The sequence below is a fragment of the Pan paniscus genome, chromosome 1 (genome assembly GCF_029289425.2).
Source record: "Pan paniscus chromosome 1, NHGRI_mPanPan1-v2.0_pri, whole genome shotgun sequence".
Taxonomy (NCBI): Eukaryota; Metazoa; Chordata; class Mammalia; order Primates; family Hominidae; genus Pan; species Pan paniscus.
In genome coordinates this window covers 202,509,367-202,528,363 of record NC_073249.2, presented here as the reverse complement: position 1 = coordinate 202,528,363, position 18,997 = coordinate 202,509,367, and the positions used below count along the sequence as shown (strand labels likewise).

The window sequence follows — 18,997 nt, the reverse complement described above, 5'->3', positions numbered from 1 at the left end:
AGAAATGGTGTGGGTGCCGGCTGAGATCTACCAAGTGCAGTGACCCAAAGTCCCAAGCACACTGTGCTGGTGCTGCCTGCAGTAGGAACTGCGTAAGAAGTCACTGTTGATGTTGCTTACAGAACTACTGAAGGCTTGGATTTTATTTTTATTTTTTATTTTTTGATACGGAGTTTTGCTCTTGTCACCCAGGCTGGAGTGTAATGGTGTGATCTTGGCTCACTGCAACCGCCGCCCCTGCCTGGGTTCAAGTGATTCTCCTGCCTTAGCCTCCTCAGTAGCTGGGATTACAGGTGCCCACCACCTGTAATTTGTATTTTTAGCAGAGACGGGGTTTCACTATGTTGGCCAGGCTGGTCTTGAACTCCTGACCTCAGGTGATCTGCCTGCCTCTGCCATCCAAAGTGCTAGGATTACAGGTGTGAGCCACCATGCCTGGCCTATTTTTATTTAAATTTAGCTTTACTGAGACATAATGTATACACAAATAAAATTCACCAGTGTTAGTTGTACAATTCCAAGTTTCGGCAAATGTTTACAGCCGAGTTAAATACCACCAAAATTAAGATATTAATTTATCTATGATGCTGAGAAGCTCCCTGTGTCCCTTTGCAGTCAGCACCCTCCCAACCACTGCTCTGCTGTCACAATTGTTGCCTTTCTAGAATGTCACATAAATGCAATCATAGACACTCTTTTTTCACTTAGTGTAATGCTTTTGAAATTCTTCCATATTGTTGCATAGATCAGTACTTTGTTCCAATTGTTCTACATCCTCACCAACGTGTTTGCTCAATCTTGTTAATTTTAGGCATTCTAGTGATTTTATAGTGGTATCTCATTGTCATTTTAATTTGGATATTTTCATGTGCTTATTTATCTTCTTTAGTGAAGTGTATTCAAATCTTCTGCCTTTAAAACAAAAAAATTGGGGACAGCCATTGTGGCTCACACCTATAATCCTAACACCTTGGGAGGCTGAAGCGGGAGGATTGCTTGAAGCGAGGAGTTTGAGACTAGCCTAAGCAACATAGTGAGACCCCATCTCTACAAAAAATAAAAAATTAGCCAGCCTGTAGTCCCAGCTACTCTGGAGGTTGAGGTGGGAGAATTGCTTAAGCCTAGGAGATCAAGGCTGCACTGAGCCATGACAGCACCACTGCACTCCAGAATGGACAACAGAGCAACAGCCTATCTCAAAAAAAAAACAGAAAAACCAAAAAAACAAAAAACCACAAAACCCAAAAACAATTGGATGTAATTGGGTTATTTATTGAGTTGTAAAAGTTAATACATTCTGGATACAAGCCTTTTATCATATATGTTTTGAAAATATTTGCTCCCCAGCTGAGGTTTGCCTTTTTATTTTCTTAACATTATCTTATGAATGCAAATTTTAAAATTTTGATCAAATTTGTCAAAATTTTCTTTTAAGGTTTTAAGATTTCTTTCGTCAGATCTAAGCAATTTTTGCCTAACTCAAGGTCACAAATATTTTCTCCTACATTTTCTTTTAGAAGTTTTATAGTTTTAGCTCTTACATTTAGGCCTAGGATCCATTTTGAATTAAACTTTGTATACAGTATTAAGGTAAGGGTCAGGTTCATTTTATTTTCATTTTATTGCATTTGGAGATTCAATTAATCCAGCACCATCTGCTAAAAAGAATATCCTTTTTTCACTGAATTATCTGGGCACACTCATCAAAAATCTACTGTGTGTATGTGTTTATTTAGATATACATAGTGCTATTTCTAGATTCTCTATTCTGTTCTTTTGAACTCTGTGTATATCCTTATACCAACAGCTCACTATCTTGCTTTAGAGTAAGTTTTAAAATCAGGTAGTTCCAACTTTGTCTTATTTTTCAAAATTATTTCGACTATATTAGCTCTTGTACTAGCCCTTTTGAATATAACTTACAGGTCAATTTCTACTAAAAGAAAAAACCTCCCTGGATTTTGATTGAGATTGCATTGAATCTATAGAACAATTTAGGGAGAATTTACATCTTAACTTTGTTGAGTATTATGTTCCATTAATATGGTATACTCTCCATTTATTTTGATATTATTTAATTTCTCAGCAATATTTTACAGTTATCAGTGTACAAATATTGCATATATTTTCTTAAACTGATTCCTAAGTATTTCATATTTTATGTCAAAAAAATGGTCTTAAAATTTTTTAAATTTCTAATTGTTTATTGCTGGTATAGAGAAATATAAGTAATTTATATATATTAATGCTGTATCCTGCAACTTTGCTAAACTTTTTTTTTCAGTTCTAGTAGCTTTTTTGTCGATTAGGAATTTCTACATATATAATCATGTTGTATGTGAATAAAACATTTTATTTCTTCTTTTCCAATTTGTATGCCTGTTATTTCTTTTTATTGTAATACTGCAATGACTAGGGCATCCAGTACAATACTGAACAGAAGTGACAATAATGGACATCTTTGTCTTGTTACTGGCTCGAGTGGGAAAGTATTCAGTCTTTTGGCATTAAGTACAATGTTAGTTGTAGGTTTTTTTTAAAAATAAAAGCTCGTTATCACTTCTAATCTGTTTCCTAAGAGTTTTTAACAGGAATAGGTGATCAATTTTATCAAATACTTTTTCCGCATCTATGGAGATGATCATACAATTGTTCTTTGTGAATATATTAATTGAATTACATTGATTGATTTTCAAATGTTAAAACAACCTAGTGTTCCTGGAATAAATGCTACCTGGTCATAAGATATTATCACTTTTATATATTGAAGGATTCAGTTTGCTAAAATTCTGTTAAGGATTTTTGCATCTGTGTTTATGAGGGCTATTAATCTGTAGCTTTCCTTTTCATTTTAAAAATGTCTTTGATTTGGGCATCAGGGTAATGCTTGCTTCATCACATGAGTTGGAAGGTGTTTTTTTCTCTTAATTTCTGGCACAGTTTGCGTAAAATTGGTATTAGTTCTTCCTTAAATTTACAAGTTAAGCCGTCTGGGCCTGGAGTTTTCTTTGCGGGAAGATTTTTAATGACAAAGTCCATTAACTTAATACATACAGGGCTCTTCAGATTATCTATTTCTTCTTAACCGAGCTTTGGTAATTTGTGTATTTCAAGAAATTTTTTTCATTTCATCTATCACGAAACTTACGGGCATAAAGTCATTTAGCATCCTTTCAATATCTGCAGGTTCTGTAGTGATGTCCCTACTTCATTCCTGATATTGGTAATTTGTGTTTTACATATTTTTGTTAAGTCTTGCTATAGGTTTACCAATGTATTGATTTTTTCAGAAGAAAACAGCATGTGGTTTTATTGATATTTCTCTACTGCTTTCCTAAATTTTCTATTTCATTGACTTCCACGATTATTTTTTCTTTCTTCCTGCTTACTTTGGGTTTCATTTGTTCTTCTCTTTCTAGCTTTTTAGGTGGAAGCTTCAATAATTGAATTTAGACCCTGGAGTGCAGTGGCACAATCTCAGCTCACTGCAACCTCCAACTCCCAGGTTCAAGTGATTCTCCTGCCTCAGCACCCCCCAGTAGCTGGGATTACAGGCACTCCCACCACATCTGGCTAATTTTTTGTATTTTTAGTAGAGACAGGGTTTCACCATGTTGGTCAGGCTGGTCTCGAACTCCTGACCTCAAGTAATCTGCCCACCTTGGCCTCCCAAATTGCTGGGATTACAGGAGTGAGCCACCGCACCCAGCGCCTTCTTCTTTCTTAATACATGTATTTAATATCTTAAATGTTCCTGTAAGCACCATTTTAGTGGCATCTCATATATTTTAACATGTTGTGTTTTCATTTTTCTTTCAGTTTAAAATATCTTTTATTTTTCATTGTAATTTCTTTTTTACACATGGCTTATTTAGAATTCTGATGTTTAATTTCCAAGTAGTCAGGGGGATTCTCTAGTTATCTTTTTGTTGTTGATTTGAATTTTCCTTTTGTTGTTGAATGGGATTTTTTATAAATGTCAATTAGGTAGCATTGGTTGATAGTTTGTTCAAGTCTTTTACATCCTTACTGATTTGCAATGTATTCCTTCTATCAATACTAAGAAGTGTTGAAATTCCCATATTATATTATTGTGAATTTGTTTATTTCTCTTTTAAGCTTTTCAATTGTTGTTGTGTATTTTGAAGCACTATTACCAGGTGCATGAACATTTATAATTTTTATGTCTTTTTGGTGAATTGACCCCATTATCATTACGAAATACCCTGCTTTAGCCCTGGTAATATTCCTTGTTCTGAAGTCTATTATTTTTTCTGATATTAACATGGCCATTTTGGCTTTCTTTTGATTACTATTAGCACACTATATTTTTTCTATCCTTTTACTTTTAACCTGCTTGTGTCTTTATATTTAATTATTGAGTTTTCTTCACACTTCTGCTCGCAGGAATGTGTCTTTATATTTAAAGATGGTTTTTTAAAGAAAACATATATTAGGTCCTGGTTTTTAATCTAATCAAACTCTGCCTTTTGATTGGAGTGTTTAGAACTTTTACATTTAATGTAGCACTTGATATGGCTGGGCTTAAACCTATCAATTTCCTACTTGTTATATTGGCCCTTGTCTCTTTTTTCTTGGATCTTTTGAGAGTAAGTGCATATTACTTATGGCCTCATTTTATCTTCATTTCTGACATATTAGCTATACTTATGTATAGTGATTAAGGTTTACAGTATACATCTTTAATTTATCACAGTCAAACAATAGTATGTTACTTCACATATAATGTAAGAATTTTACAACAATACACTTCCATTTCCTACCTTCCATCCTTTTTGCTACTTTTGTATACATTTTACTTCTACATATATTATTAATCTCATATTTTTTAAAACACTCAATTATCTTTTAAGGAAATTAAAATAAGAAAAAAGTATTTTATCATTTTCAGTGCTTTTCAATTCTTTGTGTAAATTCAAGATTCTTTCTAGTGTCATAGTCCTTCTATCTACAGAAATTCTTTTAACTTTTCATGCAGTGCAGGTCTTCTGATAATGCATTCTCTAGGTTTTTGTCTGTCTGAAATGGTCTTTATTTTTCTTTTATTTTTGAAAATTATTTTCACTGAGTATAGAATTATGGGTTCATAGGTTTTTTTCTCTTCCTACCTCTCCCAAGAACTTTTATATTATTCCTTTGTCTCCTGACATGCATAGTTTCTGATGAGAAGTCCACTGTAATGCTTATTTTGATTCCTCTGTCAGTAATAATTCTTTTTTTATCCATCAACTTTTAAGCTTTTCTGTGTATCACTTTCATTCAGCAATTTGATTTTTCCTAATTTTTTATTATGGTAAAATACACATAACATAAAAATTTGCCATCTCAACCATTTCTAAGTGTACAGCTGAGTGGAATTCAAATTCATAATGTTGTGCAACCATCACCACTATCCGTCTCTGTAAATCTTTTCATTTTGAAAAACTGAAATGCTATACCCATTAACCAATATGGTACTTCCCCAGTATTTCCTACAATATGGTGTTTCCTCAGTATTTCCCCATTCCTTTTTCCCTGCAATCCCTGGCAACCACCATTGTACTTTCTATTTCTATTACTTTGACTATTCTATGTGCCTCTCAGCAATTTTATTTTCATGGTACCTTGGCATAATTTTCTTTATGTCTTTAATGTTTGGGTTTTAATGAACTTCTTTAATCTGTAGGCTACAGTTTTCACCAAATTTGGAAAATATTCAGCCATTATTTTTTCAAATAGTTTTTCTGCCTCTGCCACCTTCTTTCCTGGGGCTACAGTTATATTAGATCATTTCATATTTTCCCAAAGGTTACTGATATTCTGTTCAATATTTTTAAGTCTCTTTTCTCTCTGTCCTTCATTTGGGTAGTCTATATTGTCATGTCTTCAAGTTCACTGATTTTTTTTTTTTTTTTTGACGGAGTCCCGCTCTGTCACCCAGGCTGGATTGCAGTGGCGCAATCTCGGCTCACTGCACCCTCTGCCCCCAGCTTCAAGCAATTCTCTGTGTCAGTCTCCCGAGTAGCTGGGTACAGGTGCCTGCCACCATGCCTGGCTAATTTTTGTATTTTTAGTAGAGATGGGGTTTCACCATCTTGGCCAGGCTGGTCTTGAACTCTTGACCTTGTGATCTACCTGCCTTGGCCTCCCAAAGTGCTGGGATTACAGGCATGAGCCACCATGCCCGGCCAAGTTCACTGATCTTCTGAAGTCTCTCATCAGCTGCAAATCCCATCCATTGCATTCTTATTTCAAATATTGTATTTTTTCTTTCTAGAGGTTACATTTGGGCTCTTTTTCTATGTCTTCTATTTCTAGCCTCATCATGTTCAGTTTCCTTTACATCCTTAGGAATATTTGTAAGATTCATAGTAGCTGCTTTAAGGTTTCTTTGTACTAATTCTATAATCTGTCATTTTTAAGTCTGTTCCTATTGGTTGATTTTCCTCTCAGATATGGGTCATATTTTCCTTTTCATGTCTGGTAATTTTGTATTAGATATTGGACATTTTGAATTTTACATTGCTGGGTGCTGGGTTTTGATATATTCCTGCAAAGGATGTGGCACACTTTTCAGTAACTTGTAGATCCATCTGACCCTTTCAAGCTTTTAAACTTTGTTATGGCAAGTCCAGAGCAGCTTTTATTCTGGGAATAATTTATCCCCACTACTAAGGCATGACATTTCTGTGAACTCTACCCAATTCCTATCTAATACCATGTCTCTGCATTCTGGTTTATGGTAACATGCAACATTCCCAGTTCTGTTTAAGCCCCAGAAATTGTTCAGCCTATGGCCTTTTGATGGGTATTTCCCCAGTCTTAGTTTCTTCTCATGCATGTGCAGATTACTGCTCAGCCAAAAACTTAAGGAGACCTCTCTTCAGGTTTCTGAACATTTTTGGTGCAGCTCCTTCCTTTAGGGTTCTCCCTATAAATTCTAGCCTCTTTGGCCTCTCTGAATTCTTATTTTTATCTTCTCAACTCAGAAATCTAGAATTCATTTGGATTTCCTACAATATGGCCTAAAAACTGACCCCAGTACTAAATGGGGGCAATTGTAGGACTCACCGTGTTTTTCTTCCTTCAGGGATTATTGTACTGTGCCTGTTGTCCAATGTGAGTTGTTTAACACATTTAACTACTTTTTAGTTGTTAATAGCAAGGGCACAATTTAATTTCCATAGCAATTATTTTTTATTAGCAGACTTGGGTTTCATTTTGCCCATTTTTTTCCCTAAGGAACTTATACCATTTATATATACTAATGAGTAAAGGATTGAATAAATGATTTTACACTCTACTGGTCCTTTTCCCTGCAGTATTTTTCCTTACTTTATTCTGTAATCCTCACAGCAGCAATTTTCAACTTTTTTTTGGTGGACAATCTATACTAAAAATTTGATATTTAATAGAATTATTGACAACATTCTTCAAGAAATTAAGAGATTCAAAATAACAGAAACAAATCAATAATGATCAAAGCACAATCACCAATCCAGCTTAACAAGGTCTTTTAGTATCTATAAAAGCAGCCCCTAGGGCTGGGTGTGGTGGGTCACTCCTGTAATCCCAGCACTTTGGGAGGCCGAGGTTAGGCGATAGCTTGAGCTCATGACCAGCCTGGGAAACATGGTGAAAGTCCGTCTCTACAAAAAATATAAAAATTAACCAGGCATGGTGGCATGTGCCTGTAGTCCCAGCTACCTTAGGGGCTGGGGCAGGAGGATCACTTGAGCCCAAGAGGTCAAGGCTGCAGTAAGCTATGTTCGTGCCACTGTTCTTCAGCCTGGGTGACAAAGTGAGACCCTGTCTCAAAAAATAACCAAAGCAGCCACTATTCATTTAGCACCCCTCAGTGTTATACCATTTTAGTAAGAACCATCTACTGCCCTAGCTTTAATAAAGCTGTTATTAAAAAATGCATTAGTGTTCTGGAATTATGAGTGATTAGAAAAATATTAAGCTTCCTGTTATACAATAGTCCACCCTTGTCTGTAGCTTTATTTTCCAGTTTCAGTTACCCATGGTCAATTGTGGTTTGAAAATATTAAATGGAAAATTCCAGAAATAAATAATTCGTCAGCTTTAAATTATGCACCATTCTGAGGCATGTGATGAAATCTCCTATCGTCTGACTCCACCCTACCTGGGATATGAATCATCCTTGTCCAGCACATTCAAGCTGTATTTGCTACCCCACCATTAGTCACTTAGTAGCCATCTCGATTGTCAGATCCACCGTCACGCTGTCTCAGTGCTTGTGTTCAAGTAACTCTTACTTTACTTAATAATGGCCCCAAAGCACAAGAGTAGTGATGCCAGCACTTTGGACGTGCCAAAGACAAGCTGTAAAGTGCCTCCTTTACGTGAAAAGGTGAAAGTTCTTGACTTAATAAGGCAAGAAAAAAACTGTATTCTGAGGTTGCTAAGATCTACAGTAAGAATAAAACTTCTATCCATCAAATTTCAAAGGGGAAAAAAATTGGTGCTAGTTTTGGTGCTTCACCTCAAACTATAAAAAGCTGTTGCCACAGAGCATGATAAGTGCTTAGTTAAGATGGAAAAAGCATTAAATTTGTGAGTGGAAGATATGAACAGAAACAGTCTGATTGACAGTAATCAGTTTGGGTATTATCCACTGTTTCACTGGCATCTACTGGTGGTCTTGGAACATATCCCCCTTGAATAAGGGAGGACTACTATAATAATAATGTATGTACACTGTCAACATTTAAGAAAATATGATAAATTACAAAAAAATTTTAAACAATCTGCAATCCACGGCCGAGCGCTGTGGCTCACACCTGTAATCCCAGCACTTTGCGAGGCCGAGGTGGGCGGATCATGAGGTCAGGAGATCCAGACCACCCTGGCTAACACAGTGAAACCCCATGTCTACTAAAAATACAAAAATTAGCTGGACATGGTGGCGTGCACCTGTAGTCCCAGCTACTCAGGAGACTGAGGCAGGAGAATCGCTTGAACCCAGGAGGTGAAGGTTGCAGTGAGCCAAGATCGCGCCACCGCACTCCAGCCTGGGCGACAGAGCGAGACTCCGTCTCAAAACAAACAAACAAACAAATAAAAAACAATCCCCAATCCTACCACCAAAAGACCACACTGTTAATAATGCTTTCCAGTCTTCTCACTGCATACCTGTGAAGGCAGGATGAGAGCAGGTACAGGCCAGATGTGAACAGAGCACTGCCCAGATGTGCCTCACTGGTCCACCTGTATAACTGTCCATGACAGGATGGCATGGACCTAGAATCTAAGAAAGAGCAGTGAAGATATACCACCTTCCGAATCAACAACATATGTTTAAGCGATTCCTACGTGGGGGCCAGCGCAGCAGTCCAGAGTATCCAGTCCTGGGTTCAAGGTTATGGCCTGCCACTTAATAGCTCTGATTCTCGATGAGTCACTTAAACTTCTGAGCCTATTTCCTCCTCCATAAACTGGGAGTGATAACAGTACCTTCCTCTTAGGCTGATCCATGTGAAGTGGTTAACACTGCCTATCCTGCAGTAGGCTTGTATTAATGTAGGGTTTTAATATACGCACAGGGATATCGTATTAACAACTTAAAATAATAGCTATCATTTATTGAGCCTGCACAGTCCTAAATGCCTTCTATGGAATACCTTATGCAATTTTTACAATAATCCAGTGAGGTATAATCCCCACTTTTTACAGATGAGAAAACTTAAGTTTGGTGGGGGGTTAAGTGACTTGCCCAAAGTCACATTAGAAGAAAAGTGGAATCAGGCTTTGAACTCAGGAAGTCTGACTTCTACTCACTCCTTAACCTCTATAATAACCTCTCAGGCAGCACACACTAAATATTAACTTGCTAAATTTTGACATTTAGCACCCGAGTGGGTATGATTGGTTTGTTATTATTATTTTTAGAAATAGGATCTTGCTGTGTCGTCCACTTGCTAGAGTGCAGTGGTGCAATCATAGCTTACTGCAACCTCAAACTCCTAGGCTCAAGTGATCCTCCCACCTCAGCCTCCAGAGTAGCTAGGACTACAGACACCTGCCACCACACCTGGCTAGTTTTAAAATTTTTTGTAAAGACAATGTCTCACTATGCTGCCCAGGATGGTCTCGAAATCCTAGCCTCAAGTGATCTTCTCACCTCAGCTTCCCAAAGCACTGGGATTACAGTGAGCCACTGTGCCTTACCTGGTTGGGTTTCTGAAGTTAGAATATTGCATATAGTTTTCAAAATATAAAGCAAATAAGGGATGGCTGGGGGGGGGGCAAATATTTGACTCTCTTGAATATTCACAGAATGCTAGGTTTCATCAGAACACAGTTTAAAAACTCCTGGGGGAAGTTCACTGTTGGGCAGTTCTAATTGCTAGAAAGTTCCTTCCTGTATCAAAGCTGATTCTCTCTCTCTTTTTTTCTTTTTCTATCCGTCCTAATTCCCACCCTTGGAACCAACTCAAAGTAAGTCTCATTTCTCTTCCACATTGGTGATTTTCAAAATGCAAGTCATAGTCTGTAGTCTTTTGTGAAGTTTTAGTTTGTCATATGCGTGTGTGCATGCTGGGTCACAATATAAAATGCATTTACCATGAGTCACAGTCAAAATGTTTGAAAGCCACTGTTCTATATGACTATTCTGCAAGAATTTGAAGGCAGTTGTCATGCCCCACCACCTAAAGACTAATCTTCTTCTCCACATGGGACCTCCCTGGCTTTTGCCACATATCTCCTTGCTGCATGGGGAGCTCCTTTCCTCACCGGACCCAGGCATCGTCCTGCAGTCCTGTCACAAAATTCACGAGACTCTCTGCTCAAACCTTCTTAGGGATGACTTCCCTGACCACCCTCTCTTAAGAAGCACCAACCCATCTCTCTCTAGCCCCTTACTCTGCTTTATCTTTTTCAAAGCACTTTTCACTACCCAACATTATATTGTATGTTTATTACTTTATTTGTTTATGATCTTCCCCAATAGAAAGTTCAACTCTGAATCTTCAGTCTATTTCCTCACATACAGTATTTGCTCAACTGCCCAGGCATGGTGGCCCACACCCGTAATCCCAGCACTTTGAGAGGCTGAGGGGGAAGGATGGCTTGAGACCGAAGTTCAAGACTACCCTGGGCAACATAGCGAGGCCCTGTCTCTACAATAATAATAATAATAGTATTGAGAATTTTTTAAAATAGTATTTTCTTCATAAATATTGGTGGAATGAATGAATGAATGAATACTAGAGGTAGACACCTTTTAGCAATTGTGTGTACAGCTGTGCTCAGAATATATTTCCAGCGGGAGTTAGATTCTACAAGGACAGCTCACATGATCACAACTATAGGCACAGTTTCATTTTATCATCTCTTGTGTTTTTAAAAAACGTTATATATGCTAAGTATTACAGTTTACATTATACATGTTACTGTACAGGGTATATAAACATGTACTAAATAAACTATGTATACTGTTACTTTAGATAGAATTTTTTTGGATGTCCTGAGTAGTTTCGTCTGTAGGCGATTTTTATCTACTCAGTTATAAGCATCTTGGAAGCAGCTTACATTTTTTCAAAGCACTCTCAGGTAAATAACCCATTCGATAGTCTTCATAGGCTGAGAAAGTGTATCAGGGAGCTGGAAGGAAATTTAGCGGCGGGCTAGTGACCACCAGGTTCCAATCTCACCCTTTTATTTTACAGATGGGTAAATCGAGGCCCAGAGCAGGGAAGTCGTTTGCTGGGGGACACCCCCTGAGCTGGGGTGGACCTATGAGTAGAGATCAGGTCTTTGGCGTCCACCCACTGCCAGGCACTGAAGCCTCCCAACTTTTGCGCACTCGCGGAGGCTGAGCCAGAAGGGTTGGACGCCCACGCCCCTGGCAGGAGCTCGGTGGAGCAGGCAAGCCCCAGTTGTCACCACTTTTCGGGTGGAAACACCGAGGACACGCCCCGACGCAGGGGCAACTCCCATGGTGGCTTCTTCCCGCCCTCGGGGCTCCACCTAGCTCAGCCCTGGAATTCCGCAAGCACCCGGAGGCCGGGGGGTCTCCGCGGGCGTCCCATGCGGAGGACATGGTGCGCCGTGTCCTCTTCCCCACGACCTCAGGGTCCGGTCCCCCCGCCGGAACTGCTTCCTACCTGGTCCGGTCCCGGCAGCTGAATCTGGCCAGCCCAACCTCCCGGTCGCTATGGCAACCACAGGCCTAACATTCGCGAGTCCACCTTCCGCCGTCCGCGAGGTAACTCCAGCCAATGGCATCCTCTGTTTCTTTAACGTGAAAAGTTGTTGACCAATCATTAGAGGCGTTTCAAAGTCCGCAGAGAAGCCGGCCGAATTTTAGGGCTTAGGTTAATTACATCAGGGCCTGTAGCGGGGTGGGGAACTAATAAGAGGTTTATCTAGGCCATGCTTCAAAAATCTTGTGATAAACCAAAAGCCTCAGAATTTTGCTCACTCAAAAATCCTGCTTCAAGGAATATACCTAAGAGAATTAACATTCATCCAAGCCCTGTTTCTTTTTTTTTTTGAGACAGAGTCTCGCTTTGTCGACCAGGCTGTAGTGCAATGGCGCAATCTTGGCTCACTGCAACCTCCGCCCTCCAGGTTCAAGCGATGCTCCTGCCTCAGCCTCCTGAGTAGCTGGGATTACCGGCGCTCGCCACCACGCCAGGCTATTCTTTTTGTATTTTTAGTAGAGACAGGGTTTCACCACGTTGGCCAGGCTGGTCTCGAACTCCTGACCTCAGGTGATCCACCCGCCTCGGCCTCCCAAAGTGTTGGGATTACAGGCGTGAGCCACCACGCCCGGCCCCAAGCCCTGTTTCTAACAGAAGGAAAAAAAAAAGATTGACATGGGCGACTATACAAGGGCAGCCACTTAGTATTCCAGGGGCCCCTCTTCACACGCTTCAGGGCAGGGCGGTCTCAGCGACCTTGTCACTCCCCTGCTTAAAGTCCTCCAATGGCTCGCCTTTAAATTTAGGGTGAAATCCAAGCTTTTTTTTTTTTTTTTTGACAGGGTCTTGCTCTGTCGCCCAGCTGGAGTGCAGTGGCGCGATCTCGACTCGCTGCAACCTCCGCCTCCCGGGTTGAAGCGATCCTCCCGCCTCAGCCTCCTGAGTAGCTGGGACCACGGGCGCTCGCCACCATGCCCGGCTAATTTTTAAATTTTTTTGTAGAGATGGGGTCCCACTATATTGTCCAGGCTGGTCTCAAACTCCTGGGCTTAAGTGATCCTCCTGGCCTCCCAAAGTCCTGAGATTACAGGTGTGAGCCACCGCGCCGGCCCCCAAATATGTTATTTATAAACTGTCCCTGGCCTGTCCCTCAGATCGCAGGCCCAACCACGCCCCCAGAAAAATCTGTCACCAGCCCTGCTGGCCTTCGGGCAGTTTCTACAATGCACCAACTTGTTCCTCTCCCATGTTCCCAAGGAGCTTTCTCTGCCCCACGATCTGAGACTAGAACTGCCTCTTTCTCATTGTTGATGTCTAGGCCCAAATGACATTTCTTCATACGTAAAACGGGCTTCAAGTCTCACTCATGGCTGTGACGATCTGAAAGCAAATGCGTTTATATGACAATGTGTGAGCGATGAGAAGCTTGTCATCTGTAAAACTCCATGTGCATGTTAATTATCATGGCCGTGATAATTATGTACATTATAGAAACATTAACCAAGCGCTGGGCTCGTTTCAGGACCTTCAGTATTGCTGGGAGGCTTGGTATCCGACAGGTGTTCCAGGAGGGCAGGAAAGGAGAGATATGTTTGGCCCCAAGTCTCGCGAGGGCTCTGGGGAGCGCTGGGTCTTCAAGGACGTTTTGGATTTGAATACTTGGTGAGAGCGTCGGGTAGGGGAACAGCAGGAGCAAAGCCCGGAAGATGGCTATGAGGATAAGAAGGGAGGACACCTGGCAGGCTGCTAAAACCAGGCCCACCTGCCGGGCAGGTGGAGGCGAGCAACCACCTAAGCTCTCTGGGACAGCGGGAGAGGGGGCAGGGGAGTCGCCGCACCATTCTTCCTGTGGCCGCTAGGGGGTCCCCGCTCCAGGTGAGCGCCAAGCTCTAGCCCCAGGTCGCTCCCCTATGCTTCAAGCAAGCTTTGCAGCGCAGCCAATTGCCAGGGGCTGTCCCGCCCACTCCCCTTCCTCGCAGCCACTTGCCTGCGCGAAATGCCTGCCAACTTCTGACTGGCAGGCAGTCTGGCAAATCAAATCGCGACCTTTGAAAGCAAAACACTGCAGCATCTTGGCAGCTCTGAATTGGGAAGGGATGAAGGAGGCTGTGCCTCCGGGTTGCACGAAGAGTCCGAGTCATTTCTCAGAAGGTTTTGATAGGTGGGCCTTAGAGGAGACGCTGCCGGTGAGTAGTGATTAACACCGGGAGGAAGGGGAATTGAATTTAACCTTCGTTTTTTTCTGGAAAAAGCGAAGTCACCTAACGTCCCCTAGTGTACATACCCTTCCTTCTTACTGTCACCAGCCTCGCCAACCTGGGTCCCCTTGCCTTGGAATGTTCTTTCCAGTTTTGCATCGAGGCCAAGAGGAGCGGGGGCATGGGCTACCTTACTAAAGGTGATGCCAGGCTCTACCAAACCAGGAAGTGACATGGAGTAACTTTGCCAGAATTTCTCCTTTTCGTGCCGAGCGGCTCGGGCTTCCTGGCGGCAGCAGATGGTGGAGTTAGCAGGTGGGATGAGGGGAGGCGTTCTTGGTCTAAGCCCGCTTCTGGAACAGAGGTGCTGTCTCCTCGAGTTGTAAGTTTCCAGCTCAGTGGGACGGGACGGAAGAATGTAACCTTCTCTTGAGCCAAAGCCCAGGAACGGGAAGCTTGGCAGGGAACTGGCGCTCACCTCCAGAAGCCAGATCGTCAGGTGGTGGGAAAGAGCGTGTTTTATTGATTTGTTCAGAAAGAGGCAAATTCGAATACAGACGCTATGAGCCACGGCTCTCTCATTTGTAAAACGTGCTCTGTGGGATTGGTGAAATCCGTCATCGAGATAAACGGGGTGGGAATGGAAGCAGAGCACCTAGTGAATTCTCATTCCTTCCTTGGGTCAGTGACCACGTGCTCTAATTGTGGGGTGGTTGACAACGCAGAGGTGACTGCTTGCCTCTCGGGCATATGCAGGTCCTGAAGAAATGCTTCGAAATCAGGAAAAGAGAGTCACCAGGTGAAAAGTATGTGTCTTATAAGGGAGTACAGCTTGCAAAGGGTTCCTCCAGGCTTTCAGTCCGGACTCCCACCCAGCTGAGGGAGAGCCTTCAATCTTTGCAGGCGATGCTTCAGAGGCCTGCGAGTTCCTGAGGCAGAGAGGGAAGCTGCTTTTTAAAAGAAAAATTAAACCACAGCAATGCCAACCACCACAAACAAAAGCAAAACCAGAAAAGCACTTGGGCAAACTACTCTGAAGGATGTTAGGAGGCCTGGGTTCCCACCACTCCCTTGATTGACATGTCGCTAAGGTCTGTTGGCTTTCTCTGACCTCCTGTGGGTGGGGCTGAGTATATCTGCTTGTTGAAGCTCTGGAGTTGTGGTTGATTAGGCCTTAGAAAGGCATTCTTGACTGCGAAGGGGCCACAGTGCACCCAGTGCTTAACCAGCCTGCATTTAGTCAGTCGGTTGGTATGTATACAAGTCACTGTCAGGCTCTGGGCTAGATCTCATTTAGTCAGTCGGCTGGTATGTATAGAAGTCACTGTCAGGCTCTGGGCTAGATCTCAGCTGGGAGCAACTGAACAGGGTATTCCGCAAACACCTCACTGGAGTTTGCGCTCCTCAACTCCATGACTGCTTCATGGTTGAATGCTTCCCAGGGCCTCTCAGGTAGAAAGAACCCTGAGCCACTCTTAAGGCTCTTATGATTATTACAAATGCTAAAACATTTTTACAGAAATGTAACACAATAATGCTTTTCACATGTACGTGAAAGTATAGTGAACAATTATGCTTTCCACAAGATTGCAAACACATATTCATAGGGTTTTACAGACAGAGAAGTCTAGCTATGGGATGTGAATTACCTGATAAAGTTACCCGGTGAATGCTTACATCTCATGTCTGTATATTGGATATATAACCTCGTCTGCAGGTAGTAGCAATAATTTCATCCTGAGGCCCTCTGACAAAGTGAAACCAAGCCAAATGGTTTCTGTAGCTGTCCCTGTGCTAAACCTGCATTTGTTGTATCCCAGGACTGGACATGGTGTTCGCCTTATCACATATGTATGTGCTGTCCACACCATGAACCAGAATTCCTGGGCCTAGGGCCGGATAGCAGAAGGAACTGGAAGCTACAAGATACACAGGAGGCAGCTCTCTGAAGCCTCAGGGAGTGGCAGAAATTGTTTAGCTCACAGTGAGCCCTCAGTAAATATTTGTTGGATGAATGCATGAGAGAGAAAGGAATGGACAAAATAAATAATTAAACAGGAGAGAATAAAATTAATCTTAACAGCAGCTCACATTCGTGGACCATTTGCTATGCCTGCATTTTACATGTATGATTTCATCAAATTCTCATGACTGCCATGTGGAGTGGGAACATTATTATCTATATTTCACAGCTGGTGAAACTGGCTGAAAAGTTAAATGACCTGGCAAAGGTAAAACAGGTAGCACATGGCACATCAAAAGCAATTTAAAACGTTTTTCTATTAAAATAAACATAGACTATGCAGTAGAATACATTTCTAAAAAATGTATAAAAAGTCCTCAAAGAAAACCCTAACACTTCTAAGCAGGGTTTTGGCCATGCCTCCTAGGACACTAGAAGTATACTTTCTCTTCTCTGTTTGGTAGAAAATTTTGAGAAGTGGCACACACCTGTAATCCTAGCACTTTGGGAGGCCGAGGCAAGTGGACTGCTTGAGCCCAAGAGTTCAAGACCAGCCTGATAACATGGCGAAACCCTGTCTCTACAAAAAAATTAGCCAGGCCTTGTGGCACGCGTCTGAGGTCCCAGCTACTTGGGAGGCTGAGGGAGGATTGCTTGAGCCCAGCTTGAGGCCATGTTTGTGCCACTGCACTCCAGCCTGGATGACAGAGTGAGATTCTGTCTCCAAAAAAAGGAAAAGCTCGGGAAGCACTGAAAATATAAGTCCGATGAAATTAGTAGGGATTCTCATCGTTGCTGGGTTTATTTGAGGCCACATTATTACCCCCACTTTACAGAGGAGGCAACTGAATCTCTGAGAGGCAGAGTTATCTGGTCACACAGGTTTTCCACCTCCGAGACCAATGTCACCTCACCTGTGTCAGGCCAATCCTCGGTAGCAGGCCAGTTCTTCTGTTTTCCATGGATGTAGCTTTTCTTCTGATTCTTTTCTTCCTAAGCTGAAACTTAAATGGTTCCCTTTTCGTGGTAGTGGAATTTTTTTTTTTTTTTTTTTTGAGACCTGGAGAAGTTAGTATTCTACTTCTTGTGCTCAAGAGCTATGGAAAAAGGGAGGATTTAAGTTAGGGTGCGATGGGAGGAAGGAAGCAGAGTGGAGGAGGAAAGGGAACATTAAGGGCCAGGGAGAAAGCTTTTGAGATAGATGAGTCAGGTTTGTATTAAGGGGAAGACAAAGGCATGATAGAACTTGTTTTTAACTGCTAGAATTGAATTTTGAAGAATTTTTTTAATGGACTCACTTGTCATGGCCGGTTACGTTTTATCTGAATGGTATTCTCTTCTCAGATAACAAAGCTGGGCTCAGTGTTTCCTTGTCCATGCATTTTTAATGTTCCTCTCCACCACCCTAGAGCACCGCAAGAACTGGAAAACACACCCCTCTCTGTCTGCCTGGGAGAGCCACGGAAATTGGCACTTCTCTAAGTGAAGCTGAGGAGAAGGCTGTAAATCTGCCAAAACAGCCTTGAAGTATTCTTTTGTCATGAGGAAGTGACGGCTGCTGGAGGGAGGTGAACACCACAAGGAGAGATGGCATCTGGCCTGGGCCCCGCCTAGCAGCAGCTCCACCTCCTAGGCCAGGCCCTGCGGGATGCGCCACTAGACCACCATGGATGGATCCCACAGTGCAGCCCTGCAGCTGCAGCAGCTGCCTCCCACAAGTAGCTCCAGCGCCGTAAGCGAGGCCTCCTTCTCCTACAAGGCAAGGGCTTTTTTGGGGTTTGGGAATTTGTATTTTCCTAGCAAGGAAGTTACACAGTGCTCTGCATTGGCTAACAGATATGTATGGGGTCTGCATGCCTGTCACTGGCAGAAACAGGCAGGCTCTTCACACAGACAAGGGAATGTGTAAGCAAAAGACAAGAGATGGGCCGGGAGCGGTGGCTCACGCCTGTAATCCCAGCACTTTGGGAGGTGGGCGGGTCACGAGGTCAAGAGATTGAGACCATTCTGGCCAGCATGGTGAAACCCCGTCTCTACTAAAAACACAAAGATTGGCTGGGCGTGGTGGTGCCCACCTGTAGTCCCAGCTACTCGGGAAGCTGAGGCAGGAGAATCACTTGAACCAAGGAGGTGGAGGTTGCAGTGAGCTGAGATGGTGCCGCTGTTATCCAGCCTGGTGACAGCGTGAGACTCTGTCTCAAAAGGGAAAAAAAAAAAAAAAGAGATGCTCATTAAAATACATAAAAATAGGGAGGTGGAGAAACACCATAAAAGGTATAGAATAAAAGGAATGCATTCCCACTTAGAAGATTTGATTTTTAAAAAATCATCTACTCTGGGCCAGTTGTGGTGGCTCATGGCTGTAATTCCAGCACGTTGGGAGGCCAAGGCGGGAGGATCTCTTGAGGCCAGAAGTTTGAAACCAGCCTGGTTTCATACTGATACCCCTGATACTGATACTGATACTGATACATCATAGTGATACCCCGCCTGTACAAAACAATTGAAAATTAGCCAGGTGTGGTGGCATGTGCCTGTAGTCCTAACTACTCAGGAGGCTGAGATGGGAGGATTGCTTGAGCCTAAGAGTAGTTTGAGGGTACTGTGAGCTATGATTGCACCACTGCACTCTAGCCTGGGTGACAGAGCAAGACCCTGATGCC

General features: G+C 42.2%; 2 protein-coding genes across 11 annotated transcripts in view; one reads left to right on the top strand and one right to left on the bottom strand.

Moving 5' to 3' along the window:
• Positions 1-13,779, bottom strand: part of STPG1 (sperm tail PG-rich repeat containing 1) — a 58,372-nt gene extending 44,593 nt beyond the window's left edge. For 2 of the 6 annotated variants that reach the window (XM_034958160.3, XM_034958146.3), the window contains exons 1-2: positions 12,135-13,566; positions 9,160-9,274 (exon numbers count right to left, since the gene is read on the bottom strand). The gene's annotated coding sequence lies outside the window, so the exon portion shown is untranslated. Of the gene's footprint in view, positions 1-9,159; positions 9,275-12,134 lie in introns of all 6 variants that reach the window. The other 4 variants (XM_008963147.5, XM_034958138.4, XM_008963146.5 and 1 more) reach the window with 4 other exon arrangements.
• A 444-nt stretch (positions 13,780-14,223) lies between these two features.
• NIPAL3 (NIPA like domain containing 3) overlaps positions 14,224-18,997 on the top strand; it is a 57,375-nt gene continuing 52,601 nt past the window's right edge. For 2 of the 5 annotated variants that reach the window (XM_003810772.5, XM_063593990.1), the window contains exon 1: positions 17,744-18,093. In XM_003810772.5, coding sequence (XP_003810820.1) covers positions 18,001-18,093 — 93 coding nt within the window. In that variant the 5' untranslated portion in view covers positions 17,744-18,000. Of the gene's footprint in view, positions 14,360-17,743; positions 18,094-18,997 lie in introns of those variants that run through there. The other 3 variants (XM_034958102.3, XM_024928722.4, XM_034958109.3) reach the window with 3 other exon arrangements.